Raw genomic sequence first — 15,897 nt, 5'->3', positions numbered from 1 at the left:
CTTTTCCAATGTTGCTGTGATTTTAATCATGTCTCTGTCTTCCTTATTTCAGCAGCTGTGATTTGCTGTTTCACAGCTAACTTTGGTGATCTTGGTAACTATGGATGAGTTGCAAGATGTCCAGCTGACAGAGATCAAACCTCTTCTGAATGATAAGGTAATCTATCTGGCTATACGGCAGCACTAGCAAAGTGTAAGTGTGTTCGAATTATGTGCCAACTGAATGCAAGCGCTATATTCCACAACTGTGTATTGTTTGTTATTGGAAGAACCAACCAGATATCCCGAGAATCGCTCTTTGTGTTGTTTTTGAAGCAATTAAACTTGAACATGCATTTTCTTGGTTTGTCCTCACTTCTGTCCTTTTTTCTCTCAGTTTTGCCTCTCCTGTGTTGAACTTCACACTGTAAACTTCACTCTTTTTCCTCTAAAATGGTGATGGTACCATATAAAAACATTAATGGCTGCAAACACTGGTTTGAAAATATACAGATCTCAAAAAGCAAAAAATGTCCGGACAGGATTTCCAGTAGTCATCAGAAGGGGGATAAGGCTACAATGTCCTCCTTATGTCCTTGTTTCTCTCCATGACTTGCTGAAGCAAAATAAATAATATAGAGTAAGAAAATATATTCAAATATGCTTAATTTTGCAGATTAACATTGCCGTGTTTAGCTTTTCTTAGCGCCACGTTTGAGCTACCTAATCATAGAATTATAACTTACAACATTTAGTTCAGAGTTCAGTGTATAAACCACAACTTCTCAAAAACTAGTTATCCTTTCATGGTGAATAAATGCAAAGAAAGGATACTTGAAATGTAATGTGATCATCAGCTTTAAAGAACTCACTGCAGTTGCAAATTCTTATTTTTGTTATTCTGTGGGAAGGCACGTGGACATGTGCAAAGAACATGATTTCTTCATAATCTGAGATGAGTTTAGGGACAGAACACTGGCTTGGATTCAGAACAGTTTTTCTATGAGTGCAAGATTTTCTGTTTGTAAAGACCCTAGGAATAGGATTTAGGGGGCATGTGGGGTTGCTGTGAGTGGGAAGTTGCATTCTGTGGAAGGAAATCTTTAAACGTATGGAAATGCTGTTCTGGATCCATGCCAGCTTTTCCGGCTTCATTTTGTAAATCCTGTCCTTATTTCTTTGTCTTTTTTATGTTATAATTGCTGTGAATATGTGTCCTGTGGCATATCTGAACTCGTCTGCATCTTATTCTCATTTACATTTACGCTTACTATTTTAAAATATCCTTTTCTCCTGACACTCATAGTTACCTTAATTCTCCCCCTTAAAAGAGAGAAGAGCTAGGCGTCTATATAATCTAGAGATAAAACTATAGCCAATTCTACTGGAAGAAGAAATTACATAATAGCTAAAGGCTGAGATTTATCCAAGTTGAAGGTTAAGAAGTCTCAATACACAAATGTTAATTTTAGGTTGAAATCATTCTGAAGCCTGCTTCAGAGTACATTTTGAAGAGGTGTTTGATATACATGCATGAAGATTTTGGAAGTGGTTAGAAATCATGTACTTCTGAGCCATGTATACATCCATATGCATACTTAATAGAGGTGGTGGAACTGCTACACTTGTCCTGTTTTTGACAACCCAATGCAATGTAATTAGCTGCTTATTGGCACTGATTATGCAGTCTTTATGGCTGGCTTCTGGGCTTCAGTGGTGGTAAATTAACATCTTTCTTGTAATTATCTCCTCTGAGCACTTTCTTTTGATTTAATACTGGAAGGTTCTGTGCAGAGTGGCTTGGATGCAAGCCACTTGGTGCCTGAATGGAAGGGCAATTCTTCATGCACAAGGGAGAGCAAGATTTGCTGAGTCCTTCCATCCTCTGCACTACATTCCATGCTGTTCCCAAGAGTCTACCAACCCCCAAGAATGTCTGGGAGTGTGTGTGCAAAGGATTGCAGTATGAAGGGAAATCAGCAACGATGTGCGCAACAGAGTTCTTTTGCAGTCTATTGCTTTTTCTGCAAACTGACATGATGAAGCAAAATTTTCAAATAGGTAGAATGCAAAGTTCCATGAGCTGCAGGCATATTGGACTAATTTGGATTCTGTGCTGTTCATTGTTTCTTACTCTTACTCTAACAGAATTCAGTTCGAAATTTCCAGGACTTCGACTGTCAGGTAAGTACATATATCCAGAATGGCGTTAGTATTCTTCTCTTAGAAAAACAATTGGTTGTATAATAATTTTGAATAGATGAGAGTGAAATAGGAAAGCCATCGACATCTGCTTATATTTCTGACTAAGTGTGTGTATCTTCCCTGCCTGACTCCAGTTTTGACCTTTGTCCTTTTTTTTTCTCACTAGTTTAAAGTGTTGCAGTGGTGTGTGAGATTTATAGGGTACAAATCTGCGCTGAGGTTAAATATCTCAGAAACCAGTAAAGTGTGAGGGGTTTGTAATTCTAATTATGAACTGTTGTTTTTAAATGTTATGAAACAAACTATTCAGGATTTCTCTCTTCCAAGTTTGGGTTCTGTCTTAGCTTCATATTGTGTCTTGTCTTTGGCATTTTCTGCAAGCAGCAAATGTGGCATTGACTTGGTTGTTAAGATCTTGTCATCCCAAAAGGGCCCCACGCACTCCTGGCCCAATTAAGGAGAAGGCAGGCGGAGTGGAAGGAGTACAGAAAGTGTTTATTGCAATAAGAGGAGGAACAGGTTCTTAACACAAAGAATTTACCTCAGGTTAGGCTTGCCAATCCCCCACCCGGGGCGGGGGATCCCCTGCTCCCCCCTGCCCCCACTTACCTAGCCAGTGGGGGGCATGCCCCCTAGGGAGCCCCCATGCCCTGCTGTGGCGTGCTCCCGTGCCCTGCAACAGGCCCGTTTCAGGCTGAATCAGGCCTGTGTGGGGGCGATTCAGCCTGCTTGCCGTGCGCAGGAACGCTCCTGGGCCGCCATTTGACCCACGTGATGACATCACTTCCCAGAAGTGACATCATCATGCATGCCGAGAGCACACATCCACAAAGATAGAGACTTAGCACATCAAAGGGTAAGTGCCAGGGTCCCAGTCTCCTGCCAGGGGGCTCACAGGACCTGGCAACCCTGCCTCAAGTTCCCCACATAAAACAAAGCTACCGCCCCCTTTTATACCATGAAGGTGGTCTGTTCCATGTATGGCAATCTAAGCTAATTTGTCTACTTCAGTGATGCAATATGAAATCCATGACGCACGTGTGACTAAAGAGTTGAACAAGCTGAGTTGATTACATGTTCTCTGGCTCCCCCTGTGATCAGTTTGGGACACCAACACCATGTCATCTGCATCTAGGAGAGTTCATACTTCTAACCCCCCTAATGCAGGACCATTGGAACGGTTCTGCATTAGTTCTTGTTGTAGAGACCAGAAGTTATCCTTCACCAGAAATTGAGCTAACCTGGAGTGTAGCTGTGTGGACCACTTGATTCTCCTTATGCAAGACTGAGATCCCTCTAGGGCTTCATGGGAAGAACTAAGCAAGATGTTTCCCTTGAATTGAAGCAGAAGCCTTAATGGGCAGAGATCACTCTCGGTTCTGTGGCCAGTCTCAAAACTAAGGGTCTGAAGCAGGAGTGGGGATGATAATGCTATGTAATCTATTGTGCTGGCTCCCCAGGTGGACAAGAATGTAAACATACTACCAGAGATATCAAAGTTTGTGCAACTGATGGAGTGACAGCAGTTCTTAGGCCTGGCTTGTTTATAACTGTGTCTTGTGATGCCCAATCCAGGAAACAGGCTTATTTGGCAGCCAAGTCAGGACCTATTCTGGCTTTGAAATTCCTGCATAACATGAGGTGAGAGTTGGGAAATCAAAGAGCTAGAGTGTCAAGGGTTGTTATCAGGGCTTTTTTTCAGCTGGAACGTGGGGGAATGGAGTTCCGGAACCTCTTGAAAATGGTCACATGGCTGGTGGCCCCACCCCCTTATCTCCAGACAGAGGGGAGTTTAGATTGCCCTCCGTGCCACTCAGCGGTGCGGAGGGCAATCTAAACTCCCCTCTGTCTGGAGATCAGGGGACAGGGCCACCAGCCATGTGACCATTTTCTCCGAGGGCAACCCACTGAGTTCCACCACCTCTTTTCCCAGAAAAAAAGCCCTGGTTGTTATAGACAGAAGATTCCAAAAAATTTTCATTGCTCTGGGGTTTTAAAAGTTTAAGTGGAGTGTAGACATTAATGCAAAGGAGAGAGCCAATATATTGGCCTTGGATCAATAGAACTTGAATATAATCCTAATACCCACTTTCCAAGGTCTGTACATCAACATTAAGATCAACAAACATTACCAGACCCACAGTCCCTCGTCCCTTGACACAAGTTTTGACAGCTGGTACTGCAAAGGCACAGTAACCCTGAAAAGTGGGGCATTTGTTTGTTTGTTTGTTTCTTTGTTTGTTTATTGTCCTCCTCTCTCACTGAGACCCAAAGCAGATTGCACAGTGAAAGTGAAACACAACATAATCAACAGCTGGGACATTCACTGAACAAAATACAATAATGAGCAACAGTTAGGGCATTCAGTGAGCAGATACAATAGGGTATGGTAGCAGAAAATTTGAAAGAAGCGTAAAGCTGAGCACAAAGATTCTGAAATAAAGTAACTAATTAATGTGGTATGTTTAGCAACATGGAAACTCCCTAGTAGGAGCATATCTACATCAGCAGACAGTACCCAATAACATACTCTACCAGGGCATCTCTGAGTTCTTCCTTATGATACAGCCCTATATCTGAGTAGAAAGCCCTTCTGAATAATTGAGTTTTGCCTAGTTATTGGAAAGCTAGGACAGTGTGAATTAAATGCACGCTTATATAAGATATTTTAATTTAAACATTTATTTAAGAGGATTATATATGGACATCAAGTGCACATCACAAGAAACATCCCAGCATAACCCAGCACAAATGAATAGAGAAAATGCATACTACATTTGGAGCAGAGGAATTAGCACCTACCAAGAGCAAATGCATACACCAGTTTTGTATTTGTATAGTGTGACATGAAGTGAGCATAGACCAGGTGAGACTTGCCACCATTTTTTCTTTAATTTAGTCTGTGAACAGCAACTTGTGTCCATGGCAACTGTTGAACGGGATGTTCCTTACATTGGCTCTGTTAATTTTAGCTTCTTAACATCCAGTTCAATGTTACACTAGTTAATAAAGCTGATTTGTCTTCTTAACAACTCTTGTAAGATGCTTATGACAACTTTTAAGGAGTGTCTACTTCAATCGCCTTTAAATATAAATTTAAAAGCATTTAAGGTACATTCACCTTAGGAGGGACGCTACAGGAAAGAGTGGGTCTTTTTCCCCTGGCCCTGTTTCATACTAGATTGTTTTTGATAAATTGAAGAGCTGTATATCAAGATACTGTGCCCTCTGGAAAACTGCAAGTACATGCCCTTGATTAGTCTATATTATTGGGTCAAATGCCACATGGCATTTTTAATACCACCTTAATCTAAATTATACACATGGTGGATTCTCATTAAAAGATATTAAGACACAATGCAGATGCCAAATTGTAGGTTTCTGCTAGATGAACAAGCCTTGCGCTTTCTTACTTCCCTGACCTAACACTGCATGTAGCTGGAATTGATTAACAAATCCCACTTTAGTCCAAACCATACTTTGCAAGTGTGGAATTAACTGGACATTATGGTTTTTGTGAAAGTGGAAATCAATTGCTTCCAACTGCATGAGGAAGGGGAAGGAAGGAGTGCAAGCTAGAGGTTATGTTCACTTAGTACCAAGCTTTAGTTTTGCATTATATCTCAATCATGTATGGAGTTGATCTCTGCAAATAAATATCTATGATGATGGCAACAGAAAAACTTTCTCAAACCCCTGTTGACAGAAATAGAGGGGGATGGGTAGTCAGGATATATGCTTTAATAAAAGATAAATCTTTGATGTTAACATGCTTTTATATTTTTAAAATAAAAAATAAGAGGCAGATCTGTGAGGACTCATGGGGGAATAGAACTATTCTCCCCCCATTCCCTGACTGGAACTGATAGGGCTGGCCAGCTTTCTCCCCCCGCCATCTAGAGAAGGGTTTGGAGCAAAGAGTGCATAGGACAAATGCATGTGTCCTGTGCATTTTTCAATTCCAAGTCCCCGCCCCGACCGCTGTAGCTGATGTGGATGGATTGCAGTTGAAAGCACAGAATGCATTTTTTGCTCCAAGGAACCCTGATCCTCTGGCTGGGGAAAGCTTCATCATGAAAAGCACATTCTGCTCTAAGCCCCACCACCACTGACTAGCTGATTTGGAGCTGTTTAGAAAACCTAGACAGACATTGCCAAACCTCCTCCATCAGCTAGCCAGAGATGTTAGAAGAGGTTGCCTAGCAGCCCTCAGGTGGCAGCCAAGATCTTGCAATGTTGTGTCATGAGGGCTTGGTTAGTCTTTCTTTTTTGCAGAATTGCAGTGTGTTCTAGTACAGACACTCATACAGTTAGTTGTTGTAGCAGTCACAGCTGCTGGCAAAACGTCAGGAACTACAATGCCAAGACCATGGCCATACAGCCCGGAAAATCTACAACAACTAACGTTCTCCGGCCGTGAAAGACTTCTACAATACTCCTACAGTTTTTTCAGTATTTTCAGTTTTTTGATATGCTTTAGATTTTTCGAACTAATTTCCAAATGGCCCCATTGTGCAGGTTATTTGATCTGTGCTCTTGGCAGGGAGCTGGAGGGAAGGCTTGTTCAGCGTTATAAGATAGCTGTCAAAACTGAAAACGTGTTAAGGTATTTTTAGTTTCAGTGGAAGCTGAAATTATTAAGATCTGAGCAAGTTTTATAAGTGCCTTCAACCAATAAATGCTGAATGGTTTCACGGCAAGGTTTTTCCTTTTGTGAATCTTTCTTTTGGTGCTTGCTTATCAATAGAAGAAAGTTGTAAACAACTGCATTGGCCCATGCAAAATCCAGAAGAAGAAACAGTATTATGTATCTTCCATGAATGGAAGAACTAAAGAAAATCTTCAGGGTGACCAGTGAAGTGTGGGAGTAAATGTTCTTTGGAGTAGCAATGTCTAGGTCCAGAATCAAAAGGAAAGTTGAGAAGACGTCTGAGCCAAGCACAGGAGCTTTATTTCCTCCAGTTCTGCTGTCAGTTGTTGAAGCCTGGCCCATCCCTTTTTTCTTTAATCCATGCTGTTAGTAACTGCAACAGGCATCCATGGGTTGCCTGTAGTTCTGTGGGTCCAGCAACACAGGCCGAACTTTTCCAAAGTTTTTTTTCCTTCAATTTTGGTCATTCTTTGAAACAAGAAACTATATAGGCGGTGGTATAAGTTTATACTATGCCACAGGTATAAAGGACTAAGAACACAGGACCATTGAGATCTGTTAATAAGCCAGCATCATATACTGGGTCTGAGACATCCAGGTTTGAATGCCTGCTTTGCCATGTAAGGTTGCTCGGTGACCTTGAATCAGCCTAACCTGCTTCATAGAGCAGTAGTTAGAGTAAAATGGAAGAAGGGAGAATGATGTGGTAAGTTACCTCAGATCAGGGCCGGCGCGCCTATTAAGGCCAGGTAGGCGGTGGCTGCAGGCGCGGGGTGCCGGAGGGAGCGCCGGAGGAGTGAGTCGACATGGAAACATCGCTTGCTGATTCCTTGAATATCCATTGAAGTTCTCTGGACTGGAAAGAGTACCAAGGTAGAAGAGAGTGCTAGTTTAACCACTGCATGCCTATCTCAGTCTCTCTCTCCTTTAAATCAAGGGTCTTAAAAGCAACACAATACCCAGTCCCCTAATGTGCACAAGTGCCCATTTGAGGCCATTTCTATTGTCCAGATCATGTCAGGAAAAAAGCTCTGGTAGCGCCCTGTTTATTCCTTAGCTGGAAAGGGCATTGAGCACTGTGGTTCCTGCCTCTTCTAGCCTTAATGGGCCAAGAGGAAATGTCTTTGTTAGTGCCTTGGTTAATTTTCTTTGGGACACACAATGAAAAAGGTTAAAACCGACAGTTACATCATGCTGGCTGGTATCAGTGTATACTTGATATTGATTTATTTGGACTTGGGCAGAAGCTTCGTACAGCAACAGGTTGCTCTGTGGATTTACTACTGAAGCTAGAATAGCTTTGAATTTTTAATTTAATTGGAAAATAGATAATAGGCTAACATTGTACTGGTCTGTTCTAGTCAACATTAATCCTTTTTTGTGCCAAGCTGAACAGTGCCTTTTTTCGTATCAAGTATAGTTTGCATGGTAATTGTTTTTATAAAATTATTTTTTCCTAGTTTAAACTTTCTTAGCTGGCCTTTACAGTTCATATTCCATGCACACTTCCTCTTAGTACACTTGAAATCTGAGAGTACAGCAACTACATCTCTTTCAGCAGATGGTAGATTAAATGGTCTCCAGGGTTTCACTGCAGATGGGCAGATGGTGTCTGTGACCTACACAGCTAGAACCATGGGTGTATTCATATTATGCCTGCCTCCACTTCAAGAATTTAATGTTCGATCTTTTAACTGTGTTTTGTGTGTGCTTGCTTGTCATGTAATTAAATATGACCTCAACTCTGTCAATTTGCCATTTTCCCAATGCTTGTTCAAACAGCAGGTTGCTTCCAGTATTAAATGAAAGCTGGAAAAAAACACTTAAAAGAAATTTGATTATGTAGAAACTAGAAAGCCCTGATTTTTGCAGTGAATAAAAAAACAGTATTGCATCTTTTGAGTTGGTTCTTACCTTGTCTGCTGTGACACCTGAAAACCTGGTGCGCCATTTGAGAGACACTTGTGGACACCACGTCACAGAAAAGAGGAGACTATACTAAGAAGGAATTGAGTTCATTTGTCTGCCCTCCCCCTTCCTTTAGCAGATGAAGCATGGCAAAGGAAGGCATCTGTTAATTTACCCATCTAATCCAGCATTGTTTTTTTTTTATTGTGGAACAGGATCCTTCTAGAGTCTAATACTGTACACAGAACAGAATTGGTAAAAGCCCAGCTTCCTAGAGATTTGGTCCTGTTACTTAATATTTTTAGACAGCATCACATTTTTAGATATTTTAGCTATCTCTTGAAGATTGCACCATTACCTCCTCTAGAAAACCGCAAATCCATAGCAATGATACGAAGAAAAAAGGATATACTTGAGACTGAAAGCATATACATTTTTATTTATTTACTTAACACATTGACTCAGCATTTTTAAGGCTTCTGGTTCAGTCTACTGAGATATTTATCATAATTACTTCAGTGTATTCAGCCATAAATGGGGCCACACACATTGTAAAATTACACAGGAAGAATTATATTGCAAGATGAGGTTTCTTTTATTGTAACAACTCCTCGTGTGGGTACACCTCTTTAAAGCAACACTTTGAGAGCACATGATACCAGTAAAATTAATATGAGCATGAACCTTCGTACAGGCTGCTTTATTAGGTACCACTTGGGAAATGAACCAAATAATACCAGTCCATTCATCGGAAGCAATCTCCTTTGCATCTGACATTTTAACCCCATCCCCCCTCCATTTGCTTAAGGAGATTATGGAGTCATGAGAGGAATGGGGTGGGGATGGTTGTGGCCACAGTCAAGAAGTCTTGTGTTGTATCCTTGCTGTGCTAAAAATGGATTTTGCAAAGGGAATACCAGCACCTAGGCTGGTAAGAAGGGGATCTATGTAAACCTCACTGACTGTGTTATAGAGATACCATGTACACAGATTGTAACCTCTGTCAAGATTGCACGCTACAAAGTGACATCTGTGTATGCTGAGAATATGTTCATGCTACTCATTTTAGAAGTATGTCCAAATTAGGAGGTGAGGTGGAGTATACTTTTTCCAAACTACTTCAAAGTTCATATCCCCCCTTTCACACACAAATTAGTAGCTATAGAAATTGAATGGCATATTGGCAGTATTTTTCATTTTTCTCCTTTTGCTCCCAACTGTAGTACCTGGTAAGAGTAGAAGAGAGAGTGCTGTGTCTCATCAGTCATGGTGAATGAGGCTTGTGCTTCTCTCCCTTCCCCCAACCAGGTGCACCTATTCTCTCCCAGAATAGCTGTGAGAGGAAGGGTGCTTGGAACTTGGAAAGGCACATGCGATCACAAGGTCAGTACCCTGCCACTGTCTGACTGAGACAGTTCCTATTTGTGTAGAACATTGCCTTGGGAAACTAAATCCTTACTTGTTCAGAATACTTGGCTCATAGTGAACTAAAAGTGGGAGGGAACTGAGACTGAAACTATCAGTGGTAGAAAAAGTGGTTCTTAAATTGAATGAGTGAAGGTGTGCAATTAGTGCTAGTGACTGATTGCTGGCAGGTATTTATATATGCTACCGGATGGGATTTATGAGGCCCAGTAGTATATTGATGGTTGGCTTGTGGTTGCAATTCAGTGTACTAGTTATTCCATTTCTGTCAAATTTTATCTTGCATCCAGGGCAGTGTTTGTGATTCTTCCTTCCTCTAGTTTATCCTACAAGACTTTTTAGGCTGAGAGAATATAATCTCCCCAAAGTTATCGAATGAACTTCATAGATGAGTAGGGATTTAAACCTGAGTCTACCAAGTACTAGTAGGATGTCCTAAATACTACACTGGTATATATCCTCTGTCATGCTCTGCGTGGTCCTGGGTTAGGCTGCTCGGAGGACCACCTTCTCCTGTATAAATCTGTCCATTGTCCAAGGTCTTTTGAGGCTTTGTTCTCTGTGTCTCCACTATTGGAGGATAGATGGGTGAGCAGCACTACAGATGAGGCCTTGTCAGAAGTGGCACCTAAGCTGTGCTGCTCCCTCCCCACAGAAACTCACCCGGTACTATATCTGCAGTCTTGTAGGAAACATTTTCATTCTTTTTACTACCCCCGCTCCAATTTAATTTTTATTAGCTGCCTGCTTATATATTGTTGCTTCAATGACCTTCCTTCTTTTTGAGTACTATTTGCCTTATTGCTGTTTTAAAGCCTTGAACTTAAAAACAGAGGTTTTTAGATGTTTATCCTGATTTTGAGGCTACTGTTTTAAGGACTTTATTTTCACATTCATGCTGCTATTGTAATTGATAGTGAAGTTTAGTTTTTTATTGTTTTATTTGTGTAGAGAGACAGAGTACAAATTTTAATTCTCTTATTCAAATAAAGAGAGTGACTAGAAGGCAGTGCTTGGTCCTACTGGATGCTTCTACTTTTGGACCGGTTTTCAGTGAGCAGATAACCCTCATTTCACCTCTCCCACAGTTCTGAGAACTGTAAATAAGCAGTTGGGGTCCCCAGTCATACTATTGCAACCAAGCACATTTCCATAGCTCTGCTCATAAACAGCATAACCTGTCCATGCCCTAATCATGTTTATGCTTAGTAGTTTTGAAATCTATATTTTCTACTAAGGAGGCTGGTATTGGAGAATTATTCAACATCTAAGATGAAGCTTACTGACTGTGATGTTCACTTTCTTCGATACTATGTATAGGAGAGAGGTAGATTCTTCACATTGTCCTTCAGCACTCCTGTGATCCTGTAAATAGATTTAAGGGACAGCAGGGGTCTGAATAAAGTAACCCTGGGAAACTTAAATGTGTGCAGACATAATTGATGATTAGTCTCTATCCTTCCTGCTATCCTTGCATGCTGAATTTTTGAAGGCATTTTTAAATATCTAGATAATGCTTGGGTTTCACAAAGCTTCACTCTTAATTTACACCTTGATCTATATTTACAGAATGCCATAGAAACCATTCCCTGCTTGCATAGACTGTCTTTCTATTAATATTTCTGTTCTGTGTGGGTATGAATAATTTAGTTCAGTGTGCTAGTTTAAGTCTGAGCAACTAGCATCCCACATGATCCTTCTTTCAATCATAACTTTATAGTAGAAAAGCAGCATATACTTAATAGCAGTTATGCCAAAAGAGCCTTCACAAAGCACTTAGAGTGAGTTGAGAACTTAATAAAAGCTGAAGGAAAACATACTACTAGAAGTGTAAAGCTGTGTACTGTATGGAAAACAATGCTGCCTCTGCTTGTGGGAGGTTCAGCATAATTATGGGATTATTCACATATTATGGAGGTCAATATTTATTTATTTATTTATTTATTTATTTATTTAATATTTGTATTCCGCCCTTCCTGCAAGCAGGCTCAGGGCGGATAACAACCTTAAAATCATTCTAAAACGTTCCATATTAAAACATCATATAAAAATAACAGCACTCTTTGCCTGGCGGCAGCAATACAACTATTAATGAACAATACAGCAGTACGACTAGATATAGCAGCACAGTAACAGCAGCTGAAAAACAAACAGTGGTGGGCAGCTTTCACGGGGGGCGGGGGGGGGTAGATGTTGCATCCTCCGGACAGCGGAGGCCCAACCTCAGCCATGATCCTGGCGGAACAACTCTGTCTTACAGGCCCGGCAGCCTGTTTCCATGCAGAAGCATAACATTTAGGAAGCAACTGACCATGTGGATCAGCGAGACGGCATAGAGAATGTTCATGGGATGGGGCCCGTTTAGATGATGAGCAGTTTTGCATAATTTGAGTCTTATCTTGGAGCTGCAGCCATATTAGAAGTGTTTGTCCACTTCTGTGTTGTGGCTGTAAGAGGGAGAGGACAGATTTGAAGAGATACAAAGATTAAAATGAGGAAAGGTTAATAAATAGCAGAAAGCATTAGAAGAAAACAAGCCGTGATTATACAAGAAAGACTTGGGAATAAACTGTGTGCTCATCTGTATCTTAATAGATGAACAGCTACTGTTCTACAGTTCCCAAAGATATTTTCTGGGATATGTGCTATGAGGCAATATGTCAGTGGTACTTAATGTTGTGAATAAGTAGTGGTACTATATTATCAAGTAGAACTGTGTAAGTCAGACAGTTGCATTATGTGCACATTCTCTTGCTGTTGAGCCAGAGGCATAGAGTGTGACTACAAGTGACTTTCTCCACATGGAGAACACTCGATTTTTTTAGCAAGGTTTCCTGGGAAATGAAGTCCAAGTGGTTCTTCCCCTCTGTTAGAATCACTGCCTGAAGAGCCACAAGAGGGCTTCGTTTGGGGGCGGGCAGCTGCTACTTTCTCCCAGGGCATCGTGCAGGCTGCCTGCTCCCGGGGATCTGCTCTGGAGAAAGTGGCTGTGTCAGTGAAGCTTCAGCTGCAGCGACAGTAGAAGGATCTGCTGCAGATTCTTCTGCTGTCGCTGTGGCTGAAGCTTCACTGACGCTGCTGCTTTCCAGAGCAGCTCCCCGGGAGCAGGCAGCCTGCACGATGCCCTGGGAGAAAGTAGCAACTGCCCGCCCCCAAACGAAGCCCTCTTGTGGCTCTTCAGGCAGCGATTCTAACAGAGGGGAAGGACTACTTGGACTTCATTTCCCAGGAAACCTTGTGAGAAAAATCTAGTGTTCTCCACGTGGAGAAAGTCACTTGTAGCTTGCTGATAGTCTCATGGCCTGTTTCTACCTGGTTTCTCTCACATTAAGCCAACTGGGCAACCTAGAAACAATTTGTGTACATAAGGCCCACTAAAATCAATTGGGTTTGGAATGTGCCCAGTAAGACATCTTTCTTCTTGTGCTGTTGTCTTTGCAAGCTAGAAAGATACACTTTTGAAAACAAACACTGTATCAAAGGGAAGTCCTCTAAGTATCTCAGTCAACCTTGTTTAAGTACTAAGCAGTTATTTCACGTATTTTTTTTCAAAGAGGAAGAGGCAGTCACCCTTGCTGCCTAACTGCATCTGCATCAACACCACTTTGCCTTAAAATTAATGGCTGCTTCCTGGCATGAATTTTTGGATCACTTCCAGTTCCTGCTTCCTGACTGCTGGGTTACCCACCATACAGTCTCTAATTTCTGCTTCATCAAAAAAAAAGTCCACGTCTTCAAGTTTTTCTCTGCAATCTTCTAAGCTAGAAGATGTTTTAAAATTAGGAGCTGAGATTCTGAGAATTAAACAAACTGCTGGGCTCCACGACCAATGCTATATTATTGCAATCAAGCAAATTTCTGTAGCTCTGCTTATGAATGGCACAAGTTGTCCATGTACTGTGCTATACTGCCAAAGAAGCTGAATGTCTCATATTTGACAATGCACAGCCGAAATGGCTACATGGGTCATAGAATGCATACTTGTTGATCCTTCACAACAGAGATGTTCATAATCTAAAATTCGTTGCTTGTTCCCTGAATTGGTCCATAAAACCACCAGTTTAGTTAAATCTTTTTCATATTGTTTCTCTGACAAAATCCTATCTGTGTTTCTCTTAGCTATTTTAAACTTGCTTTATTTTTTTTAACTCAGAACTGGTAGTCTTGTGATAGTGTATATGTATTCAGAATTAGAGGGGTTAATGTTGATTTTCTCCTTAGAGCAATCTGATAAAAGTTTTAAAACTGATCCTCTTTGCCTTTAAATACTACAGTGGAGATGTGCCAATACAGTCTGCTTAGTGGATGTGTAACCTGTGCGCCCCCCCCCCCCACTTCTCTTGCTAACACTACCAATTTCTTCCCATCTCAAATGTAAAAGAAATATGGTCACCTACAGCAGATGTCAGAGTTGTCTCTTGCTGGTCTCATTTGGCATGCCATCACCAAGCTGATCTTGAGAAATCAATTAGACTTCACACTATGTTCACCTAATGAGTTTTCTAGGTCAGGGCTGCTATCTTCCAACAGGAAAAAGGTATTGTAGGTTAAAAAAGAGACTGGTGCCATCTGCTGTTTACATCCAGTCCAAACATTGGGTTTGTTATCCACACTGATTCTTCCTATTCTCTCTAACAAGACTGGTTTCTCTTATAGTTAAAAAAAAAAAAGGTGGCTGTATCAGTGGTCCTAGTCTACTTTTGGAGGCTGTTTACTACCTCTTGATCTTCCTCTGTAAGCTGCAGTTCATTGTTCTCCCATTTTTCCAAAAGCAACGTAAAACAGTGAGCATGCAAAGGGTGGGATTCCACTGCGGAAAGCAGGGTAAAGACTCCTTAATGTATGTGTGGACATTGTCATAGCTGTTTTGTGGAGTTCATTTCTCAGTAGTGAATGAATCGAAACATAAGCTTGTACTTTCTGCTGTGTCATTAGATTTAAATATGGTGTTGACTATGTGCGTCATCGTAGAATGTACAGCCTGCTGATATGATGTATGTACTTCTGCTGCTTTTTGCAGAATAAGTTAGCTGCTCAGCAGAATAGGATTTCTCAAGGTTGCATCAACCTTGCAAAGAAATATTCAGGAGACACCTGCTTGAGCCAAAGGGGTAAAGCAAATAGGATTAAGCAAATGCAAATGCATGCAATATTGTAGTGGGAGGGGAAAAGTGCTTTGTTAAACTATGGACAAGTTTGATCAGTAGAGAGACAGACAATGCATGGACTTTTTGTTCTGAAATTGGTAATGATCAGTTATCATTGGATTAGGAAATGAAAACTATAATATCTCTTGGGAAATTTGAAAAGTATTGGTTCTGCATTTCTTCTTGCACTGTACTGAGAGCTGAAAGGTTGTAGAGTTGGCCCTTTTCTGTGGAATTCCCTGCCTTTAGAGATACCATTGACAGTTTTGTAATATTCTTGCCATCAGTTGCAAACCATGTGTTCCAAGGCATTTGCTGAGGTTTGTTGAAATATGCCTGATTTGGGGTTTTTTGTCAGTACTGAAAATATTAATCGTACTTTCTATTGATGGTGGTGGGTGCCATCAAGTCATAGCCTACTTAAGACGACCCCTGCTGCAGTTTCAAGGCAAGAGACTGAACAAAGGTGGTTTGCTGTTGCCTGCCCCTACATAGCAAACCTGGTTTTCTTTGGTATTCTCCTGTCCAATTACTAACCAAGGCCAGCCCTGCGTAGCTTCCAAGTTCTGATGATACTGGGCT

General features: G+C 41.1%; 1 protein-coding gene across 3 annotated transcripts in view; it reads left to right on the top strand.

Moving 5' to 3' along the window:
* NDRG3 (NDRG family member 3) overlaps positions 1-15,897 on the top strand; it is a 52,546-nt gene that overhangs the window by 15,515 nt on the left and 21,134 nt on the right. For all 3 annotated transcript variants that reach the window (XM_054980783.1, XM_054980781.1, XM_054980782.1), the window contains 2 exons: positions 53-157; positions 2,128-2,163. In XM_054980783.1, the coding sequence (XP_054836758.1) occupies positions 101-157; positions 2,128-2,163 (93 nt within the window). In that variant the 5' untranslated portion in view covers positions 53-100. The remainder of the gene's footprint in view (positions 1-52; positions 158-2,127; positions 2,164-15,897) is intronic.

Source organism: Eublepharis macularius, chromosome 5 (assembly GCF_028583425.1).
Source record: "Eublepharis macularius isolate TG4126 chromosome 5, MPM_Emac_v1.0, whole genome shotgun sequence".
Lineage (NCBI taxonomy): Eukaryota > Metazoa > Chordata > Lepidosauria > Squamata > Eublepharidae > Eublepharis > Eublepharis macularius.
Note: the sequence above shows the minus strand (reverse complement) of the source record. Positions and strands in the feature narration are given on the sequence as shown.